The sequence below is a fragment of the Mustela nivalis genome, assembly GCF_964662115.1.
Source record: "Mustela nivalis genome assembly, chromosome: 1".
Classification (NCBI taxonomy): domain Eukaryota; kingdom Metazoa; phylum Chordata; class Mammalia; order Carnivora; family Mustelidae; genus Mustela; species Mustela nivalis.
The window spans coordinates 196,903,811-196,926,385 of NC_139020.1; the positions used below are offsets into that span (position 1 = coordinate 196,903,811).

Sequence of the window (22,575 nt, forward strand, 5' to 3'; positions counted from 1 at the left end):
TGAGTGGTTCTACCAATTCAGGGCACATCAAAATCACACAGATGACTTGTTAAAGCAATGATGGCTGGGCCTTTTCCGCAGAGTTTATGATCTGGTAGGTCTAAATCAAGGCTGGAGAATTTGTATTTCTTTCTTTCTATTTCCTTTTTTTGTCAGAGAGAGAGAGAGTGCACAAGTAGGGGGAGCAGTAGGCAGAGGGAGGAGCAGGCTCCCCGCTGAGCAAGGAGCCCAATGTGGGACCAATCCCAGGACCCTGGAATCACACCGAGCCCAAGGCAGAGAGGCTTAACCAACTGAGCTAGCCAAGCATTCCGAGAATTTATATTTCTACCAAGGTCTGAGGTAGTGCTGACACTGCTGGTCCAGAACCCACTCTGAGAACCACTGCACTATAGTTCACAGAGGCTGTTCATTGTAGTCTTTATCTTGAAAGATTTATGCTGATCACTTAACAATAAAATACATCAATTGTACTGTCAGTTTTTCAACTTTTTATTGAAAATCATTTCCAAGTTATAAAAAAGTTGCAAGAATAACAGCACAAAGAACACACACATGGACGTTACCCAGATTCAGCTATTGATATATTTTTGTTTTGTTTTCTTTTTATTTTTTTATTGTGTTATATTACCATACAGTACATCATTAGTTTAGGATGTAGTGTTCCATGATTCACTGTTTGTGTATATAGCTACTGACATACTTTGTTGTATCTACTGTATCATTCATTACTCTCTTCCTACCCTGTCCATACATAGCAAGTATTTTTCCCTAAACCACATCAGAGAAAAAAACATACAACTTGGTCCTCTACCCCTAAAAACTTCAGTGTGTACTTCCTAACAAGGATGTTCTCTTATTTAAATACAGTAGATATCAATTTCAGTGAATTTAACATCCATACACCACTACCACAATCCATACGGAGGAGTTCAATTCTGCCCAAAATTCCCTCATGCTTCCACTTTACAATTGACTCCTCCCCCAACACCCCGGCAACCACTACTTTCTAATCCTTTTAATTCTGCTTTTTCCAGAGCATCACAGAAATGGAATCATGTTGTATGTAGTCCTTTTAAAAATTATGATCAAATACACATAACATAAAATACACCACTTAACCGTTTTTGCAGTGCAATTCAGTGGCATTTAAATACATTCACAACATTATCCAGCTATCCCCACTACCTGCTTCCAGAACATTTTTATCACCCCAAAAAGGAAACCCTATACCCATTAAGCAGTCACTCCCCATCTCCCCCTTCTCCAGCCTCAGACAACAGCCAAGCTACACAATTTGCTTTCTTATTCCATGGATATGCCTATTCTGGATATTTTATATAAATGGGATCATACTATATGTGCTCTTTTGTGCCTAGCTTCTTTCACTCAGCACAATGTTTTCAAGATTCATCCAAGTTATAGCATGTATCAGTATTTCATTCCTTTTTATGGCAGTGTGTAGCCTTTTCAGTCTTGTTTCTTTTACTCAGCACAATACCTGAGATTCCTCCACGTTGTTACGTACATGTGTAGTTTTGTCATTTTTATTGCTGAGTAGTATTCCACTGTAGGCACACCAAAGTTTGTTCATCCAGCCACCAAATTTCACTCTCGATACTTTTCCCAGGAATGTAATCATTTCACTCAAGGTAATTTACAACTAATGGGGTTATAATATATTTGCAAATGGCAAAAGAAAAACTCAAATATATATCACATATGTAGCTTCACAACTCCTTATCTGGGACTCCAAAATCCCTTAAATATTAAGTGTTTTGGAAAATTTTCAAGTCATATGAAGTCAATTGGAGACAAATCCTGACCTATGGTATACTGCGTCTCTTTACAGTCTTTACAGTTCTCTCAGTGAGAATAGTCACATATTTTGGTGCAGAAGTATTCTTTTTTTTTTTTTTTAAGATTTTATTTATTTATTTGACAGACAAAGATCACAAGCAGGCAGAGAAGCAGGCAGAGGAGGAAGAGAGAAGAGGCAGAGAGAGAGGAGGAAGCAGGCTCCCTGCTGAGGAGAGAGCCCGATGCGGGGCTCGATCCCAGGACTCTGGGATCATGACCTGAGCCGAAGGCAGAGGCTTTAACCCACTGAGCCACCCGGGCGCCCCGGTGCAGAAGTATTCTTATGACTGATATACATCCCACTGGGGGATATAATTCATATTTGATCTATGTACCACATTGCCCTTCTGCATTCAGAAAAAGTCATAAACTTATTTGACCCCACAGATTTTGGATAAAAGTTGTGGCCCTGTATTCACACAGCCCTAAATGAAACAAAATTAAATCAATGATTACCAGAGTCAGTGAACAGGCATTAATCTTTTCTCTCCATTATAGACTGGTTCTCCATTACACCAACTAAACCTCTGCCCTACAGTCCCCTTCTTAAGAGCAGTGTCCATCCTGCATGGTCTCTGCAGGTTATTATAAGCCTAAAGAAACTAAAAAAAAAAAAAAAAAAAAGAAAAAGAAAGAAACTGACTGCCATTTATGAAAGTTACCTCTTCTACTAAAATGCACATAAAGGGGGCGCCTGGGTGGCTCAGTGGGTTAAGCCGCTGCCTTCGGCTCAGGTCATGATCTCAGGGTCCTGGGATCAAGTCCCACATCGGGCTCTCTGCTCAGCAGGGAGCCTGCTTCCCTTCCTTTCTCTCTGCCTGCCTCTCTGCCTACTTGTGATCTCTCTCTGTCAAATAAATAAATAAAAATCTTAAAAAAAATAAAAAAAATAAAAAATAAAAAATAAATAAAATGCACATAAAGTCTTTTAACAAGCAAATGTTAAAAACATTCTTAAAACATCTGATTGCTTCAAGGCATACTCTTCAGCAGATATAAGGCTGCACTGCTCTGAAACCTAAATGACCCCTTTAACGCAGCTGCTATGAATACACATCACAGACACTTACTCATTCCACACATACTGAGAACCCATCAGTGCCAGGAGAGTGGCAAGCATGAGGGTAACAGGAAGGAACAAGATAGACAAGGCTCCCACTGTCATGGAACTAACTCTCTGGGAGGAATAAGATACACAAAACCACTAAGAAAATACCAGAATGATCGATCCTATGACAACAAACCAGGATATGATGAAAAACCACCAAGGAGTGATTCTGGATTGGATGGTGAGGTAAGGCCTTGAGAGGTGAAACTGAAGCCAAGAACTAAATCCCAAAAGACGAGTGAGGATCAGAGGGAAGGACAGTGCAAAGGCCCTTTCAGAGAAAGAAGTCTATACTGATCAAGTCTACAGAAAGGTTCAGTGTGGCTATAGCATAAGAAGAAAAGTGGAGAGCAGTATGGGATGAGATCAACTAGCCAATGGCCAGCTCATGCAGGATTCTGTAAGTCAGAACAAAGAATTGTGAATTTCTTCCAAATGAGATGGAAGACCATTAGAGGATTTTAGGCATGGCAGTTAACATGATCTGACAGATATCTTCAAACATTCATTCTACTTGCCACGAAGAGATGGATAACATGGGACTGGTAATCCAATTCTCTCATTAAAAAAAGAACCATATATACATATTTAATACACTGTCACTTCATATAATAAAATGCGAAGAAAAGACTATTTCCTGAAAGGTGATTTTTTTTTAAACCACTGTCTTGAATGATTTCACATGAGTATCAATGTCTTTGGTCTGCCAATTATGTTTCTAATAGCTACTATACCATGCAAATTTAAGAACTACTTCTATGGACCTTATACATTAAGTATTACTCTGCTAATACATCTGACAATATAAAGTCAATGAGTACTAAAGAAATGAAGAGTTTAAGCTGCTATTTAAACTTCAAGACATCTCTACTTTCCTTAAAATACCAATACTTAATAAAAACACAGTTCATGAAATAAGACCAAAACTGAGGTTACTGCTGTCAGTTAAAAAGTAACTGTGGTCTATAAATTCTACTTTTAGTTCCTAAAGATAATAGTACATCTAGAAAATGTGTATAAGACACGTGCAAAAAAAAAAAAAAAAAAAAAGACATGAATGTGTAAGAACAACATTACTACTCTTACATTTCCACAAATTGAGGACTGATTTTTTTTTTTTTTGAGAACTGAGGCTTTTAAAACAAAAAAATACTTAGCTTTCTAGAAAAATTTTACAGAAAAAAATACTTCTGGACTTCACAAAAATACCAAATTATTTCAAGCACCAAAAATTTATTTTTATGGATAGTTTTCCTCTGCAGAACCAAACTGAAGAAGCAGCTCTCTAGTTAATACAAAGAAATTTATTCCATGGTAAACTCTTTAGAGTAAACTATATCCTCAAAATACAGCATACTCTTACTTGAAGTGTTCTTTAATTTGGATTACTAAAATTCTAAGTTCTGTGAACAGATTAATGATCTACTTTCTTCAATTTAAAATCCCACAAGAGATCACCTGAAGATTACTTTCACTTTTAAATCATTCCATATTATACAGACTAAAATATCACTCAATGCCTTGAGTGCCTAGCATTTCACTTTCAGTTTTTTTGTACTAAGATTTGAAGGAACTGACCAAACATGATACTCTAAAACACTAGGACAATATTATGAAAAGTTTAATCTGTAGTTAAGACCACAGAGCAGAGGTTAAAGAGAAAGTTCTTCTCGATCTATTCATAGGTTTCAACAAAACAGCTGTTGCAGGGCTTCATTCTCAGAGCAAGATTGAAAATCCAAGAAACCGCTAATTTGTACAAGTTCTCTGGAAAGTTGTAAATTTCAGGCTGAAGCAATGAAATGTAAATTTTTAAACATAGTAAATTTATTACATCTTGCCAGGCTCAAACATAAACACTCCACCACAATGAAGAACATACATAGTAAATTTAATGATTATATAAAATATATTCAGGGATAAATGCTATGACACTAACTTTCTATCTTAAATGCTACAACACTCACTTTATATCTCATAGGCACCCAGAAGAACTGGAACATGCATCCTCATCACCCATGTGTGGACAAACAGCCACAAAGAACCACAGCTAAGCCTAAAGTTGGCTGTTCTTTGAAGGCATCAATAGGAGGCTTCTGGAAATCTTAACCGTGGTTTCTTAAAATAACTTTGAGTAGCACATGATGCAGAAATGTGACAAAGACTCTTCCTAACCCAAGGCCCCTGGCATGTGCAGAAACTCACCTGTGTTATACTCCTTCAACTCCAAGTCCTTTACAGGCACACCATCAGGAGTCCGAAAGGCATTAAGAATCTGCAAGAATATGGTGTATACACGAATGATGTAAAACATTAATCAAACACTAAATATTTAATTTTTCCTCCTTGATTTTATTCTATGTAATTTAAGGCTATCATCACTTTATTAAGGCAAAATTAACCCATGTACATTCTAGGCATTCAAAACTGTTAATGAGCAGAACATAATTACTCAAAAATTCCCAAGTACACAAAAAAGGCAGAAGAACATAACCATCAAGTACCCGAGCTCTGAAATCAGACAGCTTACGTTCCAAGCCTCTCTTGCTCTCTTGCTGTGTAACTTTTCAGTGCCCAGTTTCTCATCTGTTAAACATAAGATGATGCGATGATGCCCTGGGCTCATGCCAGTCCAGAGCCATGGCACTTAACTCCCTCAGCCTGGTCAGGTTATTTTTCCCATCTTCAGAAGGACTGTTCTCTTGCAGCATTCAGGCCTGGGCTCAAATGTCATTTCCTTAGTGATACCTTCCCCCAACTACCCAAATGAAAATAGCCCCTAGCCCAGTTATGCTCAACACCTTTATTTTTGTTTCCTTTAGATCATTTATCACTGCCTGAAATTATGTTTTTTGTTTACTTTTTTATTACCCATGGACGCAGTGACTTTACAATACTCACTGCTGCATCACTCAGGGCCTAGCATGTGCTTGGTGCTTTGTATTTGGAAGGAATGAATAAAGAGTACCTATTCCTAGGATGCAGTCAAAATTAAAGAACTAATGCTAGTAAGCACCACATGACGCCTGGCACAGAGTAATCACAGTCTGCTCTTCCTATTATAAAAGCCTAACCATATTTTCCTCTAAGTTCAGCCATTACAGCCAGTCCTTCAACACTGAAGAGTTATGCATCTCCTAGTTTTTACTACTGTAAATAAACTGCATCTTTATGTATGCAATCCAATGGTCCCTCTGGGATTATGTCTTAAGGGATGATTACCAGGTCTGAGGATAGCAATCATGAACCTCACCTCAGTGAGTGAAAGCATAACTGCTGAAATCTACGTAAGTTCTATGGATTGTACCCAAGCCAACTTGCTGGTTTAGCTACTGTACTATAGTAATGTAAGATGCGAACACTGCAGGAAGGACACCCAAAATTTCCCTGTAAGTTTCTTTGCACCTTCCTATGAATCTATTAATTTTTCAAAACAAAAAAGTAAAAATAATTTTTTAATTGACAAAAAAGGGAAAAAGAAAAAGGAAAAAGAGCCTTACCTCTTCTTTTGTGGCATTTTCAGGCACCCCACTTAATCGAATAAGCTTGCTTGGTTTTTCCTCATTTGGGCCAGTCCTATAATCTTGATCCTTAAATCCAGAATAAAAAATTATTTCAGAAATAAAAGCATGTTAGTTTGCAAATGAAAGCAAAGATGAAATGCAAGTTCTAAGTATCAAATATCAAAATCACTTGCATCACATTAAGATATGAAAAATTTTAATTCTCTACTTTTCTGAGTTCCAAAATTTGATTTCAAATCATTAGTATATAAGTGTGCTAAAATCAAGGCTCACTGAGGAGTCTTGAAATAGTAAAGCAGAACATTAAGAGAAACAGTGCTGAATAGGACTTATAACCATGAAAAAAAAAGAAAAAAAAAACCCACTAACAGTCTAAAAAATATTTTTCACATAATAAAAAATATGTATGCATATGTAAATATAAATATGTAAAATTTTCCTTTCCTGAATGAGAAAATAGGAAAAAAATTTTATTATTATTATTTTTTTTTAAGATTTTATTTATTTATTTGACAAAGAGAGATCACAAGTAGGCAGAGAGGCAGGCAGAGAGAGAGAGGAGGAAGCAGGCTCCCCGCTGAGCAGAGAGCCTGATGCGGGACTCGATTCCAGGACCCTGAGATCATGACCTGAGCCGAAGGCTTTAACTGACTGAGCCACCCAGGCGCCCCAGAAAAAAAATTTTAATCAGGTGCCATTTGTCAAAGATGTCAACTATAAATAAATTTCAGAACAAAATCAAAAGGTGTCATCTGACCATACAAGAGTACAATTCAGAGAAATCTGTATTTTCTGTATTCACAGAAGCCTCAACTGCACTGTCCTCTCTTACTCTTTAAAGTGTCCTGATCTTGGGGCTCTTAGGTGGCTCAGTGGGTTAAGCCTCTGCCTTCGGCTCAGGTCATGATCTCAGGGTCCTGAGATGGAGCCCCACATTGGACTCTCTGCTCAGTGGGAAGCCTGCTTCCCTCTCTTCCTCTGTCAGTCTCTCTGCCTACTTGTGATCTCTCTCTCTCTGTCAAATAGATAAAATATTTGGGGGGGGGGGGGGAAAAGTATCTCTACACCCAACATGGCTCACACTTATAATCCTGAGCTCTAGCGTCATAATCTCTACTAACTGAGCCAGGTCAGGTGTCCCCATTTTGTTTTTTAATGGTTATAGAAGGGGAGACCCATGACCAAGGATCCTGGACCCTAACGCTTCATCCTTCAGAAATGCCTTATGATATAACAAGAAGCAGAAAAGCAATCTATTCCATTAATATACCTGAAGGTCCCGCTGGGCATCTCGGGAGGTTTTGCCCTCTGGAAAAGACTTGCTCTGACCATAGCCAAATATCTGGCTTCCCGGCAGCCTGTGATCCACATCACGGTACTCCATGCTTCTGTAATCAGTGTCTTCCCGGCCAAGAAAGTCCAGACCACCTTCTTCTTTAAACACACCAGCATCTGAACTCTGTTGTTCCCCTCCAGAAAGTTGTGACTTGTCTTGGTCTTGAAGTGGACTCCGGCTGTTTTGAAAGTCTGATGTGGACTCATGTTCAAAGGCCACATCTTGTTTTTCTCCTTCTCTTGTTTCTGAATGTTCAAATTCTCCCTTCTGAATGCCAAAAGCAGGCCTTTCTGTTGTATGGTCATGTGTGGATTCTTCTCTCTTGTTCACGTTCATACCAGAATGTTCTCTATCTTGTGTAGAGGGTTGTATGTAATCCAAAATATTTGGATCCACAGAGGGCATCTCCCTATCTTTAAACTCCATACAAGGTCCCACCTCTCTGCTCCTAAAATCCTGATCAGTCCTGGACCGGTGTCTACCTCTGAAATCTGAATGTGGCGTATCCCTGTCCCTAAAGTCTAGATCACTAGTACCTGAACCTCGGCCTCTGAAGTCCACCTGTGTTCCATCTTTGTCCCTAAAGTCCAAATCAGATACATCTCTATTCCTAAAGTCAGAACGGGACTGATCTCTGGCCCTGAAATCCAGATCTGATAAATCTCGTCCCCTAAAATCGGTGTGGGATCCATCCCGGCCTCTAAAATCTAAATCGTAAGTGCCCCGGCCCCTGAAGTCAGATGAAGGAGCATCCCTACCTCTGAAATCAACAGTGTGAGCATCCCTGTCTCTGTAGTTCATGTGAGAGGTCTCCCTACCTCTATAATCCATAGAAGTCCCATCTCCACCCCTATAGTCCATTGGTGGTCCTTCTCTATCCCGAAAATCCCCAGAATGTATGTCCCTACCCCTGAAGTCCAACTGTGATGAATCTCTGCTCTGGAAATCAGAAGATGAAAAATCTCCCCCCCTAAAATCATGTCCAGGTCCCTCCCCTCCTCGATAGTCACCATGCGGTCCGTCTCTAGCTCCATAGCTGAAAGAATGCTCCTCTACATTTGCAAAGGGAGGCCCCGAATGCCCCTGGAAATCAAAGGGAAGTGAATCTCTGCCAGGAAAGTTGCCAGAGTGTCTCTCTTGAGCATGACTCTTAAGGGGAGGAGGAGGATAATCCCTGTTCCACCCGGGAGCAAACCTTTCTTCTTGGCTCCCACTGTAGAAACAAAGACAGTGTTATTCATATTGTCCAGAGAGTTTGAAATCTACACACCAGCATATTCTTCTCTAATCACAGCACATTCTTCTGTAAACATTTTTTTTTTTTGGCAGAGTTCTGTAACAAGGTCCTAGATCTGCAGAAAACAGCAATGTTTTGCTATTTTAAGACGAAGTGGCGGAGTAAACTTTTATGTTCCCATTTCAGAACACGAGGAAAGTCAACACAAGGTTTTCAACATGACTGCTGCAGAAAAAGCTTTCACCCAGTCCTGCAACAGGGAAAATCCGCAACACCAGATAAGCTAGCAATGGTGACACACTACAAAAATTTCCATTTCCTACAGCCAGGGAACTTAGAATTCCAAGATCAACATGATGATTCCTATACGTCAAATAAATCAATGCACTATAAATGTATTACAGTAAATTTCAGGAGGTGTCTTTCTCATTTCTGCATACTACGATAATATTGCAAAATATTTGATTACAGCTACATCATAGACACCACCCAGATCGGAATGGATGCACACCCAAAATGAAGGAACACTGGCTGTAAATCACCAGTAGGAGCACACAAGGGTACACCAGCTGAGCATAAACCCTGGCTGCATCTAAAATCCAGTTCTACATTGGCTCCACCTAGAAGCACTCTCACCTGGGTCCTATTATGTTAACTACCCAAGAGTATCACAAAAGGCAGCATGAATCATGCTACAAAGCATATGTACATCAACTTAGCCAAGCAACAGCATCTAGCTTAATGCTGAAAGGGACCTAGAGAGAGCATTTGGCCTCCAAGTATTATTTCCAGGTCCCAAAGGAAAAAGCTTATATTCCAGATTCTAATGCCTCGTACTAGTTTTTCATAGTAGTAAAATATATTTAAAAAAAAGCAAAGTATTAAATTCACATGCTCAGTTTACAAAACTCAAGAGATAAATGAGAACTGGCCTACTCTTTCATTCTACCCAATTCTTCCCTTTGCCTAGCCTTCAGACCATTTACACACTTAGGCTTTGGTAAAAAGGAATTTAAATAGGCAATTAGATACCTAGGAGCCTGAGCTGAAGGATAAGGGGAGGGTACAAAAAAAGAAAACAGGAAATGATCTGAAAGGCTATTTGCTATTTAGCAGTAAAACAAAAAGTATTAGGAAATCACGTCCAACTCTGTTCTCTCCTACCAGAATATACAGGATATGACCCTCTGAGCACAGACTATACCACGAGAGAAATACTCAAAGGACAACTGATTCTGGGTCACTCAGTTCAGGAGAAAGAGTTACAAGGCCAAACCCTTTCTTAAAGTAATAGGACTTCAACAACAGTAACCTGAACATTAGAATGATGCATATTTAATGGCTTTTCGGAACATGATGACTTCCATTAGCTCCCATTAACATTAGTAATGTCTGTGTGGTTCATCCCAAGAGGAGCAAGTTGAAACAGTCTTCGTATTTTGCACTAAAATTAAGACATTATCACTAACTCTAGTGTCTCTCATATTTAAAATCCTCAAATCCCAACAGTTAGCTTATAGGAAGACTTAAGCTTCAGCAAACACTCATGGGTGCTGAGGCATCTAAACCTACATGTTTTCTGACCAGAGTGTTTCTAACACTGTCTTTGAATACCGCTCTGAAGATTATACTACCCTCTTAAGTTGGGAGGATCAAATAGATCTAGAGTAACCTACTGTACTAGCGTTCTTAGAAATGTATTTTATGCAGACTATTCAAGAAACAGTTCTATTAACATAAAATAGCAGTGATTATGAAAATCATTTTCAATCAAATAAAATTTAAGAAGCTGATAAAATAAAATGTAAAATAATTTTCCTGTAAGATACTTTTTTTAAGTGTTTTTTTTGTTTTGTTTTGTTTTGTTTTTTGACACAGAGAGAGAGATCACAAGTAGGCAGAGAGGCAGGCAGAGAGAGAAGGGGAAGCAGGCTCCGCGCTGAGCAGAGAGCCCGATGTGGGGCTCGATCCCAGGACCCCGAAAACATGACCTGAGCTAAAGGCAGAGGCCCAACCCACTGAGCCACCCAGGTGTCCCTGTAAGAAAAGATGCCCCTATTTAAAAAAAATCCAAATTAGTCTTCCAAAAAGTTATGCTATATAAACTACATCTCCCTTCTAGTCAAAGACCTTAAAAACAGCATGTAATAACTTATATTTAAACTAAAATTATGGGCACCTGGGTAGCTCAGTTGGTTGAGCAACGGCCTTTGGCTCAGGTCATGATCCTGCAGTCCCGAGACTGAGTCCCACATCGGGCTCCCTGGTCATCAGGGAGTCTGCTTCTCCCTCTGACCCTCTCCCCTCTCATGCTCGCTCTCTCTCAAGTAAATAAATAAAATCTTAGAAGAAAAAAAAACTAAAATTAAGGTGGAGGAATACAATTTTAAATAACAAACTGGTCAAACAAAAAATGTTCTGAAAATATTTTTCCAAGTTACAAAATAGAGCAAAGGTTACCCAACATTTCTGAAGGCTTAACGACACAATCTAAATAAATAAAAAAATTTTAAAAATAATCTAAATTAGGCAAATTCTGTACAAATAGGCTTACTTACAAAATAGTTATCCATAAATATAAGTAAAAAAGAATAGATTACAACCTAAATATTTAAAAATGTTGATGTATAAGCCCACTGATCTAGACTAGGCATCGGTTAACTTTCCACAAAAAAGCCAGATAGTATCAGTATTAGGATTTGCAGTCTGTCACAGCTATTCAACTCTGCCATTGTGGCATAGAAGCAAACACACACAACAGCTAAACAAATGATCATGGGTGTGTTACAATAAAACAAAAGTGAGCTAAAGACTATAATTTGCTGACCACTGACGCAGACCTTAAATTTTGAAAGGAAAAATGCACCCAGCATCATCACCATTGCTTTAACTTAAAGACTGCTGAGCCAAAAGTAAAGACCACTATCTAGTATTTATGAAACACTAGCTTTACTAAATATTTTATGGATTTTAAAACTCAGTTCCCTATCTAATTTTTCACTAGAACCCCCAGCTTCAGAATGAGAACACCTCTTGAATTTGTGTGATAAAAACTTGCAGACTGCCAATCCAAAAGAAAATTTACTAGTAACAGAAGTTTCAATTGGAGCATTTAAAAAATATATACATATATATTTATAACATACATATAAATATTTAATATATAATTTTAAAGATCAGATTTCTTTGCCATATACCAAGTAAAATAATAAAACCATAAATCATAAAAATCACATTCCTTTGGCATTTTATTAATTGTAAGCATAATACAAAAGCTTTAAAAATACAGCCATCATCATTTATTATGTTGGCTATAAAAAAAAAATTAACTCCCTACAGATCTAAAATATAATCTACTAATAACTGAAAGGTACCCAGTAACACTTAATACTGAAAATGCCTTAGAAAATTGCATCCTGGGGCGCCTGGGTGGCTCAGTGGGTTAAGCCTGCTTCCCTCTCTCTCTCTCTCTGCCTGCCTCTCTGCCTACTTGTGATCTCTGTCTGTCAAATAAATAAATAAAATCTTAAAAAAAAAAAATTGCACCCTGTAATTTTTTTTCTCAGAACTATTTTTGATAACTGAAACACAATTTGCCATGGGCCAAACACAGCTCTGGATTCTAGACATAAATTAGTGAAATTAACAAAACTTTTATTTACATATATAAATGTTCATGTATGTTTTTGCTAGCTTTCCTTATTTGCCAAGTATGTATTACTTTGTTAAAAGAGATTTTAAAAAAATAATTGGGGGATTATTTTTTAATGTTTAAAAAGTGCTGAAACAGGGCACCTGGGTGGCTCAGTTGGTTAAGCAACTGCCTTTGGCTCAGGTCATGATCCTGGAGTCCCGGGATCGAGTCCCACATCAGGCTCCCTGCTCAGCAGGGAGTCTGCTTCTCCATCTGGCCCTCCCCGCCTCTCATGCTCTCTCTCTCATTCTCAATCTCTCAAATAAATAAATGAAATCTTAAAAAAAAAAAAAAAATTGCTGAAACAGGAGTGCCTGGGTGGCTCAGTGGGTTAAAACCTCTGCCTTCAGCTCAGGTCATGATCCCAGGGTCCTGAGTTCGAGCCACACATTGGGATCTCTGCTCAGCAGGGAGCCTGCTTCCCTCTCTCTCTCTCTCCACCTACTTCTCTGCCTACTTGTGATCTCTGTCTGTCAAACAATAAATAAAATCTTAAAAAACAAAGAAGTGCTGGGGCATCTAGGTGGCTCAGTGGGTTAAGCCTCTACCTTTTTGACTCAGGTCATAATCTCAGTGTCCTGGGATGGAACCCCACATCGGGCTCTCTGCTCACTGCAGAGCCTGCTTCCCCCTTTCTCTCTGCCTGCCTCTCTGCCTACTTGTGATCTCCGTCTGTCAAATAAATAAAATTTAAAAAAAAAAAAAAAGTGCTGAAACATTGGGACGCTTGGGTGGCTCGGTCAGTTAAGTGTCTGTTTTCGGCTAAGCTCAAGTTCCCAGGGCCCTAGGATTGACTTCCACATTGAGCTCCTTGCTTAGTGGGGAGCCTGCTCCTCCCTCTGTCTGCTGCTCCCCCGCTTGTGCTCTGTCTCTCTCCAACAAATGAATGAAATCTTTAAAAAAAAAAAAAAAAAAAAAGTGCTGACACACAAAACACTTGGCATGCTCAGTATTCAACCTCACAAACACTGGAAACGACTAGAAATTTTTAAAATAGTTTCTATTTTTAAAAAGCCGAGCTATTTCTATAATATCCCTCTTTATGACAGACCAAAAAATATTATATATCTTTATCATGAAAATATTACAATTTCAGAATTCAAATTTCAAGACTTACCGAAAAGGTCCTGTTCTGTTAGCAGATCGAGAATCCCCCCACATCTCTTTCTATGTTAAGAGAGCCCAGTAAGTAGATCCTTTTGCTACCAAACTCTGGTTATAGTAGTACCTGTATAAAATAAACCACAAAATATAAACACATTAGAACATGAAGAAAAAAACTAATTTCTTCCACCTTGCTTTATCAGGAACAAAAACAGGGATATTTTTGGAAGTCACTTTTAATTTTTTTTTTTTTTTAATTTTAGAAAGAGGGAGGGAGCATGCATGTACAAGTGGGGAAAAGGGGAGAGGGAGAGGGAGTCTCAAGCAGACTCCACACTGAGCACAGAGCCTGACGCAGGGCTTGATCTCATGGCCCTGAGATCACAATCTGAGCCAAAACCAAAAGTCAGGTCACTTAATCGGCTATGCCACCCAGGCACCCCGGAAGTCACTTTTAAACATTTACTTACTAATTTATAACAAGAATAACAAGAAAAATACTTTTTTTTTAAGGGAATGAGCAAGCGAGAGAGGTGGGGAGGGGCAGTGGGAGAAGAGGAGAATCCCAAGCATGCTCAATGCCCAATGGTAGAGCCCAATGTGGGACTTGTTCTGACAACCCTGAGATCACAACCTGAGACAAAATCAAGAGCTGGACACTCAACCAACTGGGTCACCCAGGTGCCCCAAGATAAATAAAATTTTTTTTAAAAAGATTTTAGTTATTTATTTGAGAGAGAGATCACAAGTAGGCAGAGAGGCAGGAAGAGAGAGACGGGGAAGCAGGCTCTCCACCGAGCAGAGAGCCCGATGCGGGGCTCGATCCCAGGACCCTGAGACCATGACCTGAGCCGAAGGCAGAGGCTTGACCCACTGAGCCACCCAGGCGCCCGGAGAAATACATTTTTAATTAAAAATTAAATTTAAACATTAAAATTAAATTTAAAAGATTTTAAATTAAAAATGTATTTCTCTTGGGGTGTCTGGGTGGCTCAGTCAGTTAAGTGTCTGCCTTCAGCTCAGGTCATGATCCCAGAGTTCTGGGACTGGTCTATCTCCCCACTCCGCAGGGAGTCTGCTTCTCCCTCCGCTTCTGCTCCTCTCTCCCACTCATGATCACTCTCTCTCTCAAATAAATGAAGTCTTTAAAAAAATGTGCACTCTGGGGCATCATAAGTTTTTCTCAATGTCATAAGAATGGTTTACGTTTTCTAAATATTTACTAATTTTTCTATCCTCCATTCACCTTCCTTTTTGGAAACAGCATCTTTAATATTAACACCATTCAGTCCATGGCTGATCCTACACAATCTTGCTTAGTCAATCAGAATAGTCTACCACTCTCATCACAGTAATTGCTCTAAAAATGGGCATGTACCAAGATGTACCATACTATGAGATAAACATTATTTAGAATTAAAACAAATCAAAACCTAGCAGGAAAAGCTCTTTATCTGCCTTTTTTTTTTTTAAGATTTATTTATTTGACAGACAGAGATCACAAGTAGGCAGAGAGGCAGACAGAGAGAGAGGAGGAAGCAGGCTCCCTGCTGAGCAGAGAGCCCAATGTGGGGCTCGATCCCAGGACTCTGGGATCATGACCTGAGCCAAAAGCAGAGGCTTTAATCCACTGAGCCACCCAGGCGCCCCTCTTTATCTGCTTCTTAACTGTCTGACTGTATCAGGAAGAGAACTATTAACAGAAAAAAGAGATTCCTCTTTAGCAAAACTCTTATCTGCAAAGTCTGTTTCTCAAACATCTCTTCTCACCTTTATGCTAAGGGTGTTCCTCTCCTTTGTACTCTCAGGTCCCTAACCCTCTCCTTATTTGGTATGTCATATAAACCTCATGCTGCCGGACTGCCTTGGAAATGTCATGGTTGCATGGATTCCTCATACATAGATTCCCCATATGTATGACACTATATTTAATTTTCTCCTGCTAAAAGATAAATAAAATTAAAACTAAAAATGGGCATGTAACCCAAGTCAAGCTGAGAAGTCATCTCCACAACCTTTGCTGCAGTTATTTAAAAAGATGGAAACTTTCACCACCGTGGATTTGGCAACCGCTTCTTAAATATGACACCAAAAGCACAAGGAAAAAATTAAGTAGACTTCACCAAAATCAAAAACTTTTGTGCAAACAAAATACACTACCAAGAGAGTGAAAAGACAAACCACATTTCAGCAAAATGGCAGATGAGGAAGTTCCAAAGTCTCATTCTTCCACAGAAACATCAAAAAACAGCAGTAAATGTTTGAGCCAGCTCTGCTGGGGCTTAGAAAACAGCCAAAGGTGCATAACAATGAAGAGAATGTGCAATCAAGAATAAGCTATCTTTAAAATAACAGTCAAGTTTTGTGGTGGTTTCATTCACCCCTGTCCGACCCACCCTTGCACAGGCAGAGGTTTTATCTTGAGGAAATGGCAGCCTAGTTCCCAGCTCCCTCCTTCAAATCAGAGGGAAACCTCATTTTCAGATTACTGTGCACATCTCTTCTAATCTGTCTGGGAGATATCTGAAGGACTGATGTGAGGATTGGTGCTTGTCTCTGTTTCATCTAACTCAGAACCTGAGTGGTGGGTGGGGAGAGGGTAAGAAGCATTGCTAGTAAAAGCTACAAAGCAGACTCAGATATGGGAAAGTTGGGGTGAAAACACTTTGGGAAATTAGGACATTCCAAAGTAACAAACACAGGGGAAATTTTAGAAAACTACATGCATACTCAGGCAAGACACATGATGAGACAAGACCTGAGAAGACCTTAGGCTTTCACCTCAGGTTGATCCCAAGGCCCAGAGCAAGCCTAGCCAAATGTTGAAGGAATGCCCCAGCACAGAACCAATATGCAAAAACAAACAGAGGGGGTTATTCATTTTGCTCCTTTTCTCTTTGTTTTTGTTAGTGTTTTTTGTTCATTTTCATTTGTTTGAGCTTCTGGTATTCATGGAAAACATCAGATGAACATGAGTTAATGGAACAGACATCAGTGATCATGCAGTGATAACAAAGAATAGTCTTTGCAAAACAGTTTAGAAAAAGCCTCAAAACAGACTACAGCCTTCAACAATCCCCCACCACCATATCAGCAAACCCCAACAAAAGGTACATCTGATTTCCAGAGTTACCATGATAGTCAAATGCCCAATTTTCATTAAGAAAAAAAACACAAAGAAACAAAATAAACTTACAGAAACTATCTCTAATAAACCAGGTATCAGATTTACTAGACAAGGACTTTCTAACAATGGTAGAAATTATGCTTAAAGAACTAATGGAAATCAGGAAAACAATGCATAAGCAAAATGAGACTATTTACAGAGACAGAAATTTATACAGTGGAATAAAAAACCTGGAGCTGAAAAGTACAATAACTGAAAAGTTCACCAGAGTAGTTCAACAGATTAGAGTAGGCAGAAGAATCAGCAAACTCGGAGGAAGAGGATTGAAATTATGAAGTCTGAAGAGCAGAAAGAAAAAAGAATGAACAAAGATGAACAAAACCTATGGGGTTTGGAGATACTGTCAAACTGATAATGATTATGTAATAAATGATTCCCCAAGAAAAATGAGAAGGGAGTCCCAGAAGGAAAAAAAGATTATTTGAAGAAATACTGGCCAAAGAAAAGAAAATTTCCCCCAATTTTATAAAAGATATGAACCTACAAATCTAGGAAGCTAAATGAAATACAATGAAATACCCGCCTGGGTAGCTCAACTGGTTGACCACTCCACTCTTGCTCTCAGCAAGAGTCATGATTTCATAGGTGGTGGGAGGGAGCCCCTCAGCCCACTCCACGCTCAGTAGGGAGTCCGCTTGAGGATTCCCTTCCTCTGCCCCTCCCCCAACTTGTACACAATGCATGTGCTCAAGCTTTCTCTCTCTAAAATAAATAAATCTTTTTTAAAAATAAATAAATAAAGTACAAGTAAGATAAACTCACATCCAACACATTATGACTAAAGACAGACAATTTTCAAAAGCAACAAGAGAGAAGTGACAAGAGATCCTCAGTAAGATTATTAGTCATCCTTAGAAACCCTGGAGGCCAGAAGGTAGTGGATAATTTCTGAAAATAGGGGGGGAACTAAACTGCCAAAAAAGAATTCTGTATCCAGGGGCACCTGGGTGGCTCAGTGGGTTAAAGCCTCTACTTTCAGCTCAGGTCATGATCCCAGGATCCTGGGATGGAGCCCTGCATCAGGCTCTCTGCTCAGCAGGGAGCCTGCTTCCTTCTCTCTCTGCCTGCCTCTCTGCCTACTTGTAATCTCTCTGTCAAATAAATTTTTAAAAAATAAATTAATTAATTAAAAAAAAAGGAATTCTGTATCCAACAAAAGTGTCCTCCCCCCAAAAATGAGGAAGAAATTAAGACATTTCCAGGTAAACAAAATCTGAGGGAGTTTGTTATTGAACCCTGCAAGAAATGCTGAAGTTCCAATAAAATGACAAAAAGGCTAAACAGTAGCCAAAGCCATATGAAGAAATAAAGGTCTCTGGTAAAGATAAACATAAGGGCACTTATAAAAGCTAGTATTAATTGTAACTTTGGTTTGTAACTCCACTTTTTATTTTGCACATGATTTAAAAGACAGATAGATGCAAAGGCAGCTCTTTCTGCCTAGGGGTCCTATCTCCATGCTTTAATAAAAACACAGTTGTGTGGGTGCCTCAGTGGATCAGTTGGTTAAGTGACTTCTTGGGCCCGGGTCATGATCCTGGAGTACCGGGACCCCACATGGGGCTCCCTGCTCAGCAGGAAATCTACTTTTCCCTCTGACCCTCCCCCACCATGCTCTCTCTCTCTCTATCTCATTCTTTCTCTCAAATAAAGAAAATCTGTTTTTCTTTTTTTAATTTATTTATGACAGAGAGAGATAGCAAGAGAGGGAACACAAGCTCCAGGGGAGCTGGAGAGGGAGAAGCAGGCTCCCCGCTGAGCAGGGAGCCCATATGGGGCTTGATCCCAGGACACTGGGATCAGGATCTGAGCCAAAGGCAGATCCCCAACAACTGAGGCACCCCAATAAATAAAATCCTAAAGAAAGAAAACAAAACAAAAACAAAGAAAAACCCTGTATGCACCAAAAATAAATAATAAAAAACAGATGCATAAAAAACAGTTATTAATCTAAGTTACTGAGGACACAATTTATAAAGATGTTATCTATGACACTGAGAACAGAAAGAGAAGACGCTTTACAGAAGTGGAGTTTTTGTATGCTACTGAACTTCAGTTGATATAAATTCAAATTTAGTTGTTACAACTGTTGAATGTTAAATGTAATTCCCATGGTAACCACAAAAAACACACATGCAAGAAAATGCGAAGAGAATCAAAACATTTCACTGCAAAAACAAACAAACAAAAAAACAACTGAACATAAAGAAGCCAACAATGGGAGAAACAAAGGACAAAAAAAGCTATAGGGTGGGACGCCTGGGTGGCTCAGTTGGTTAAGCAGCTGCCTTCGGCTCAGGTCATGATTCCAGCGTCCTGGGATCAAGTCCCACATCCGGCTCCTTGCCCTCCGCAGGGAGCCTGCTTCTCCCTCTGACTCTGCCTTCCACTCTGTCTGCCTATGCTCGCTCTCGCTCACTCTCTCTCTGACAAATAAATAAATAAAATCTTAAAAAAAAAAAAAAGCTATAGGGCATATTGAAAACAAAAAGCAAAATGGCAGAAGTCCCTCCTTATCAGTAATTACTTTTAATCTAAAGTTTAAACTTTTCTAATCACAAGAAGAAATGGGCAGAATAAATGAAAAAAACATGATCTAACTGCAGAGGATCTTTGAACAACACAAGTTTAAATCATGATGAGTTTTTTCACAGATTTTTCTTTTCAATTCACAGATTTTTTTCAAAAAATGTAGTGGAAAATTACTGGAGATTTATGACAAAGCAGATGAACCATGTAACAAAAATACTGAATAAAACTAAGAAAAAGGTGTGTTTTATCATTTACTACCATAAAATACACACAGAACTATTATAAAAGGTTACAATTTGGGGTGCCTGGGTGGCTCAGTTGGTCAAGCATCTGGCTCTTGATTTTGGCTCAGGTCATCATCTCAGGTCCTGGGATGGAACCCTATGCTGGGCTCCCTGCTCAGCATGGAGTCTGCTTGTCCCCCTCTGCCCCTCCTTCCACTTGCATGAGGACTCTCCCTCTCTCTAAAGTAAATAGGTCTTTTATTAAAAAAGTTAAAATTTATCAAAACTTACAGGGTGCCTAGGTGGCTCAGTCAGTTAATCGACTGCCTTCAGTTCAGGTCATGATCCCAGAATCCCGGGATCGAGTCCCGCATCGGGCTCCCAGCTCCACAGGGAGTCTGCTTCTCCCTCACCTTCTCCTTGCTCATGCTCTCTCTCACAGTCTCTCTCTCAAATAAATAAATAAAATCTTTGAAAAAAACGAAAACAAAACACTTACAAACTCACAGACCATAAGTGGTACCATTTGCAGTTGAGAAAAATGTAAACAAATGTAAAGATATAGTGTGAAATCACAATTGCACGATATTAACTGTAGTACATACTGTACTACTGTAATAATTCCGCAGTCACCTCCTGCTGCTACTGAGGTGTGCTCAAGTGTTGCAAGTATCCTCTTAGAAAAAAAAAAAGACACTAATCATCCCTGCAGAGGCAGTTAGTCTTTCTGGCAAATTGCATTATCACAGTAAAAAGTGATTTCTCCTGGTTCTCCTGTTATTTTTCATGTTTAATGCAACACCATAAACCTTGAATAACACCATGGGACCCATACAAAGTGCCATCATTGATGCTGAAAGTCTTCCCAAGAAGCAGAGTAGTCATGAAACTACAAGAAACAGTCGAATTGGTTGATATGTACCACAGAGGTTTTCGATTGCAGTTGTCTGCTGTTTCAAGATCAATGAATCCAGTGTAAAGACCATGGGAAGAAAAAAAGAAAAAGAAAATTCATGAAGCCATCACTACAGCTTTGCCAGCAGGCACGAAAACCTTGTAATTTTTATAAGATATCTTTTTATCTCATATTGAAAATGCAGCTTATTGCAGCTTTTATGTGGGTGCAGGATTGCTGTAAGAAAAGGCATAATCAGGGCCGCCTGGGTGGCTCAGGGTCCTGGGATCAAGCCCCGAATCGGGCTCTCTGCTCAGCAGGGTGCCTTGCTTCCTTCTCTCTCTCTCTCTCTCTCTCTCTCTCTCTCTCTGCCTGCCTCTCTGCCTACTTGTGATCTCTGTCAAATAAATAAATAAAATCTTAAAAAAAAAAAAAAAAGGCACACTTAGGGGCGCCTGGGTGGCTCAGTGGGTTAAGCCTTCACCTTTGGCTCAGGTCATGGTCTCGGGGTCCAGGGATCAAGCCCCGCATCAGGCTCTCTGCTCAGCAGGGAGCCTGCTTCCCCTTCTCTCTGCCTGCTGCTCTGCCTACTTGTGATCTCTCTTTATCAAATAAATAAAATCTTAAAAAAAAAAAAAAGAAAGGCATACTTACAGGCTCTAATATGATTTGAGAAAAAGCAAAGTCATATTATATGACAACTTAATGCAGATAAAGGTGAAGGAGCTAAATCTAGAGATTTTAATGCCAGCAAAGGATGGTTTGATAATTTTAGAAAGAGGTCTGACTTTAAAAAAATGTCAAGATAACAGGAGAGGCAGCTTCTGCCCACCAAGAAGCACCAGCTGAGTTCTCAGGGCCACTGATAAAAATCACTGAGGAAAAAGGCTATCTAGTTTCTAATACAGATAAATATGCCCTACTCTGGGGGCAAAAAAAAAGGCCACAAAGGACATCTATTAATAAGGAAGAGAGGGGCACCTGGATGGCTCAGTGGGTTAAAGCCTCTGCCTTCAGCTCAGGTCGTGATCCCAGAGTCCTGGGATCAAGCCCCGCATCAGGCTCTCTGCTCAGCAGGAAGCCTGCTTCCTCCTCCCTCTCTGCCTGCCTCTCTGCCTACTTGTGATTTCCGTCTGTCAAATAAATAAATAAAATCTTTAAAAAATAATAAGAAAGAGAACAGACCACCAAGATACAAGGCAAGAAGATATAGGCTAACTCTACCATTCTTAGGTTCACGATCCATAAGCTGCTAATCCCCGAGCCTTGAAGGGAAAAGATAAACAGCTGCAAGTCTTTTGGCTGTACAAGAAGGCCTGAACAAGACCCTCTTTCTGGACTGGTTCCACTGATGCTGTGACTCTTCCTGATTTAGGAAGTACTCTGCTGGTAAGAACTGTCTTTTTAAAGTTCTTTCCATACTGGACAAAGGCCTTGACCCCACAGAACCCCAGGAGTTCAACACTAAAGTTGTCATAGTGGTCCACTTGCCCCCAAACATATCTCTGATTCAGCTTCTAGATCAGGAGATCATAAGGACTTTGAAAGTTTCTTATACATGGTACTGTGTGGAAAAGACTGTCAACGCAATGAAAGAGAACTCTGATAGAACATCATGAAAGTCTGGGGAAAAAAAATTTTTTTTTTAAGATTTTATTTATTTGACAGAGAGAGGAAGAGAGGGAATACAAGCAGGGGAAGCAGGAGAGGGAGAAGCAAGCTTCCTGCTGAGCAGGGATCCCAGTGTGGGGCCCAATCCCAGGACCCTGGGATCATGACCTGAGCCAAAGGCAGACACCGAACAACTGAGGTACCCAGGCGCCCCTGGAAGGATTTCTTCTTAAAGATTTTATTTATTTAGTTGAGACAGAGTT

The 22,575-nt window shown here is 39.5% G+C and overlaps 1 protein-coding gene and 1 long non-coding RNA gene across 10 annotated transcripts in view; one reads left to right on the forward strand and one right to left on the reverse strand.

Moving 5' to 3' along the window:
* Positions 1-13,988, reverse strand: part of RBM6 (RNA binding motif protein 6) — a 77,495-nt gene extending 63,507 nt beyond the window's left edge. For 3 of the 9 annotated variants that reach the window (XM_082702951.1, XM_082702946.1, XM_082702949.1), the window contains exons 1-4: positions 13,877-13,988; positions 7,763-9,315; positions 6,469-6,558; positions 5,174-5,243 (exon numbers count right to left, since the gene is read on the reverse strand). Coding sequence is in view for 3 of the 9 variants with exons in the window: in XM_082702946.1 (XP_082559072.1) it covers positions 5,174-5,243; positions 6,469-6,558; positions 7,763-8,689 (1,087 nt within the window). In the remaining 6 variants the exon portion in view is untranslated. The remainder of the gene's footprint in view (positions 1-5,173; positions 5,244-6,468; positions 6,559-7,762; positions 9,316-13,876) is intronic. The other 6 variants (XM_082702950.1, XM_082702948.1, XM_082702945.1 and 3 more) reach the window with 4 other exon arrangements.
* Positions 588-5,345, forward strand: LOC309849937. Its single transcript, XR_014304001.1, has 3 exons — positions 588-1,899; positions 2,134-2,550; positions 2,785-5,345. It is a non-coding gene; the product is annotated as an uncharacterized lncRNA (long non-coding RNA).
* Positions 13,989-22,575: the final 8,587 nt, after the last annotated feature.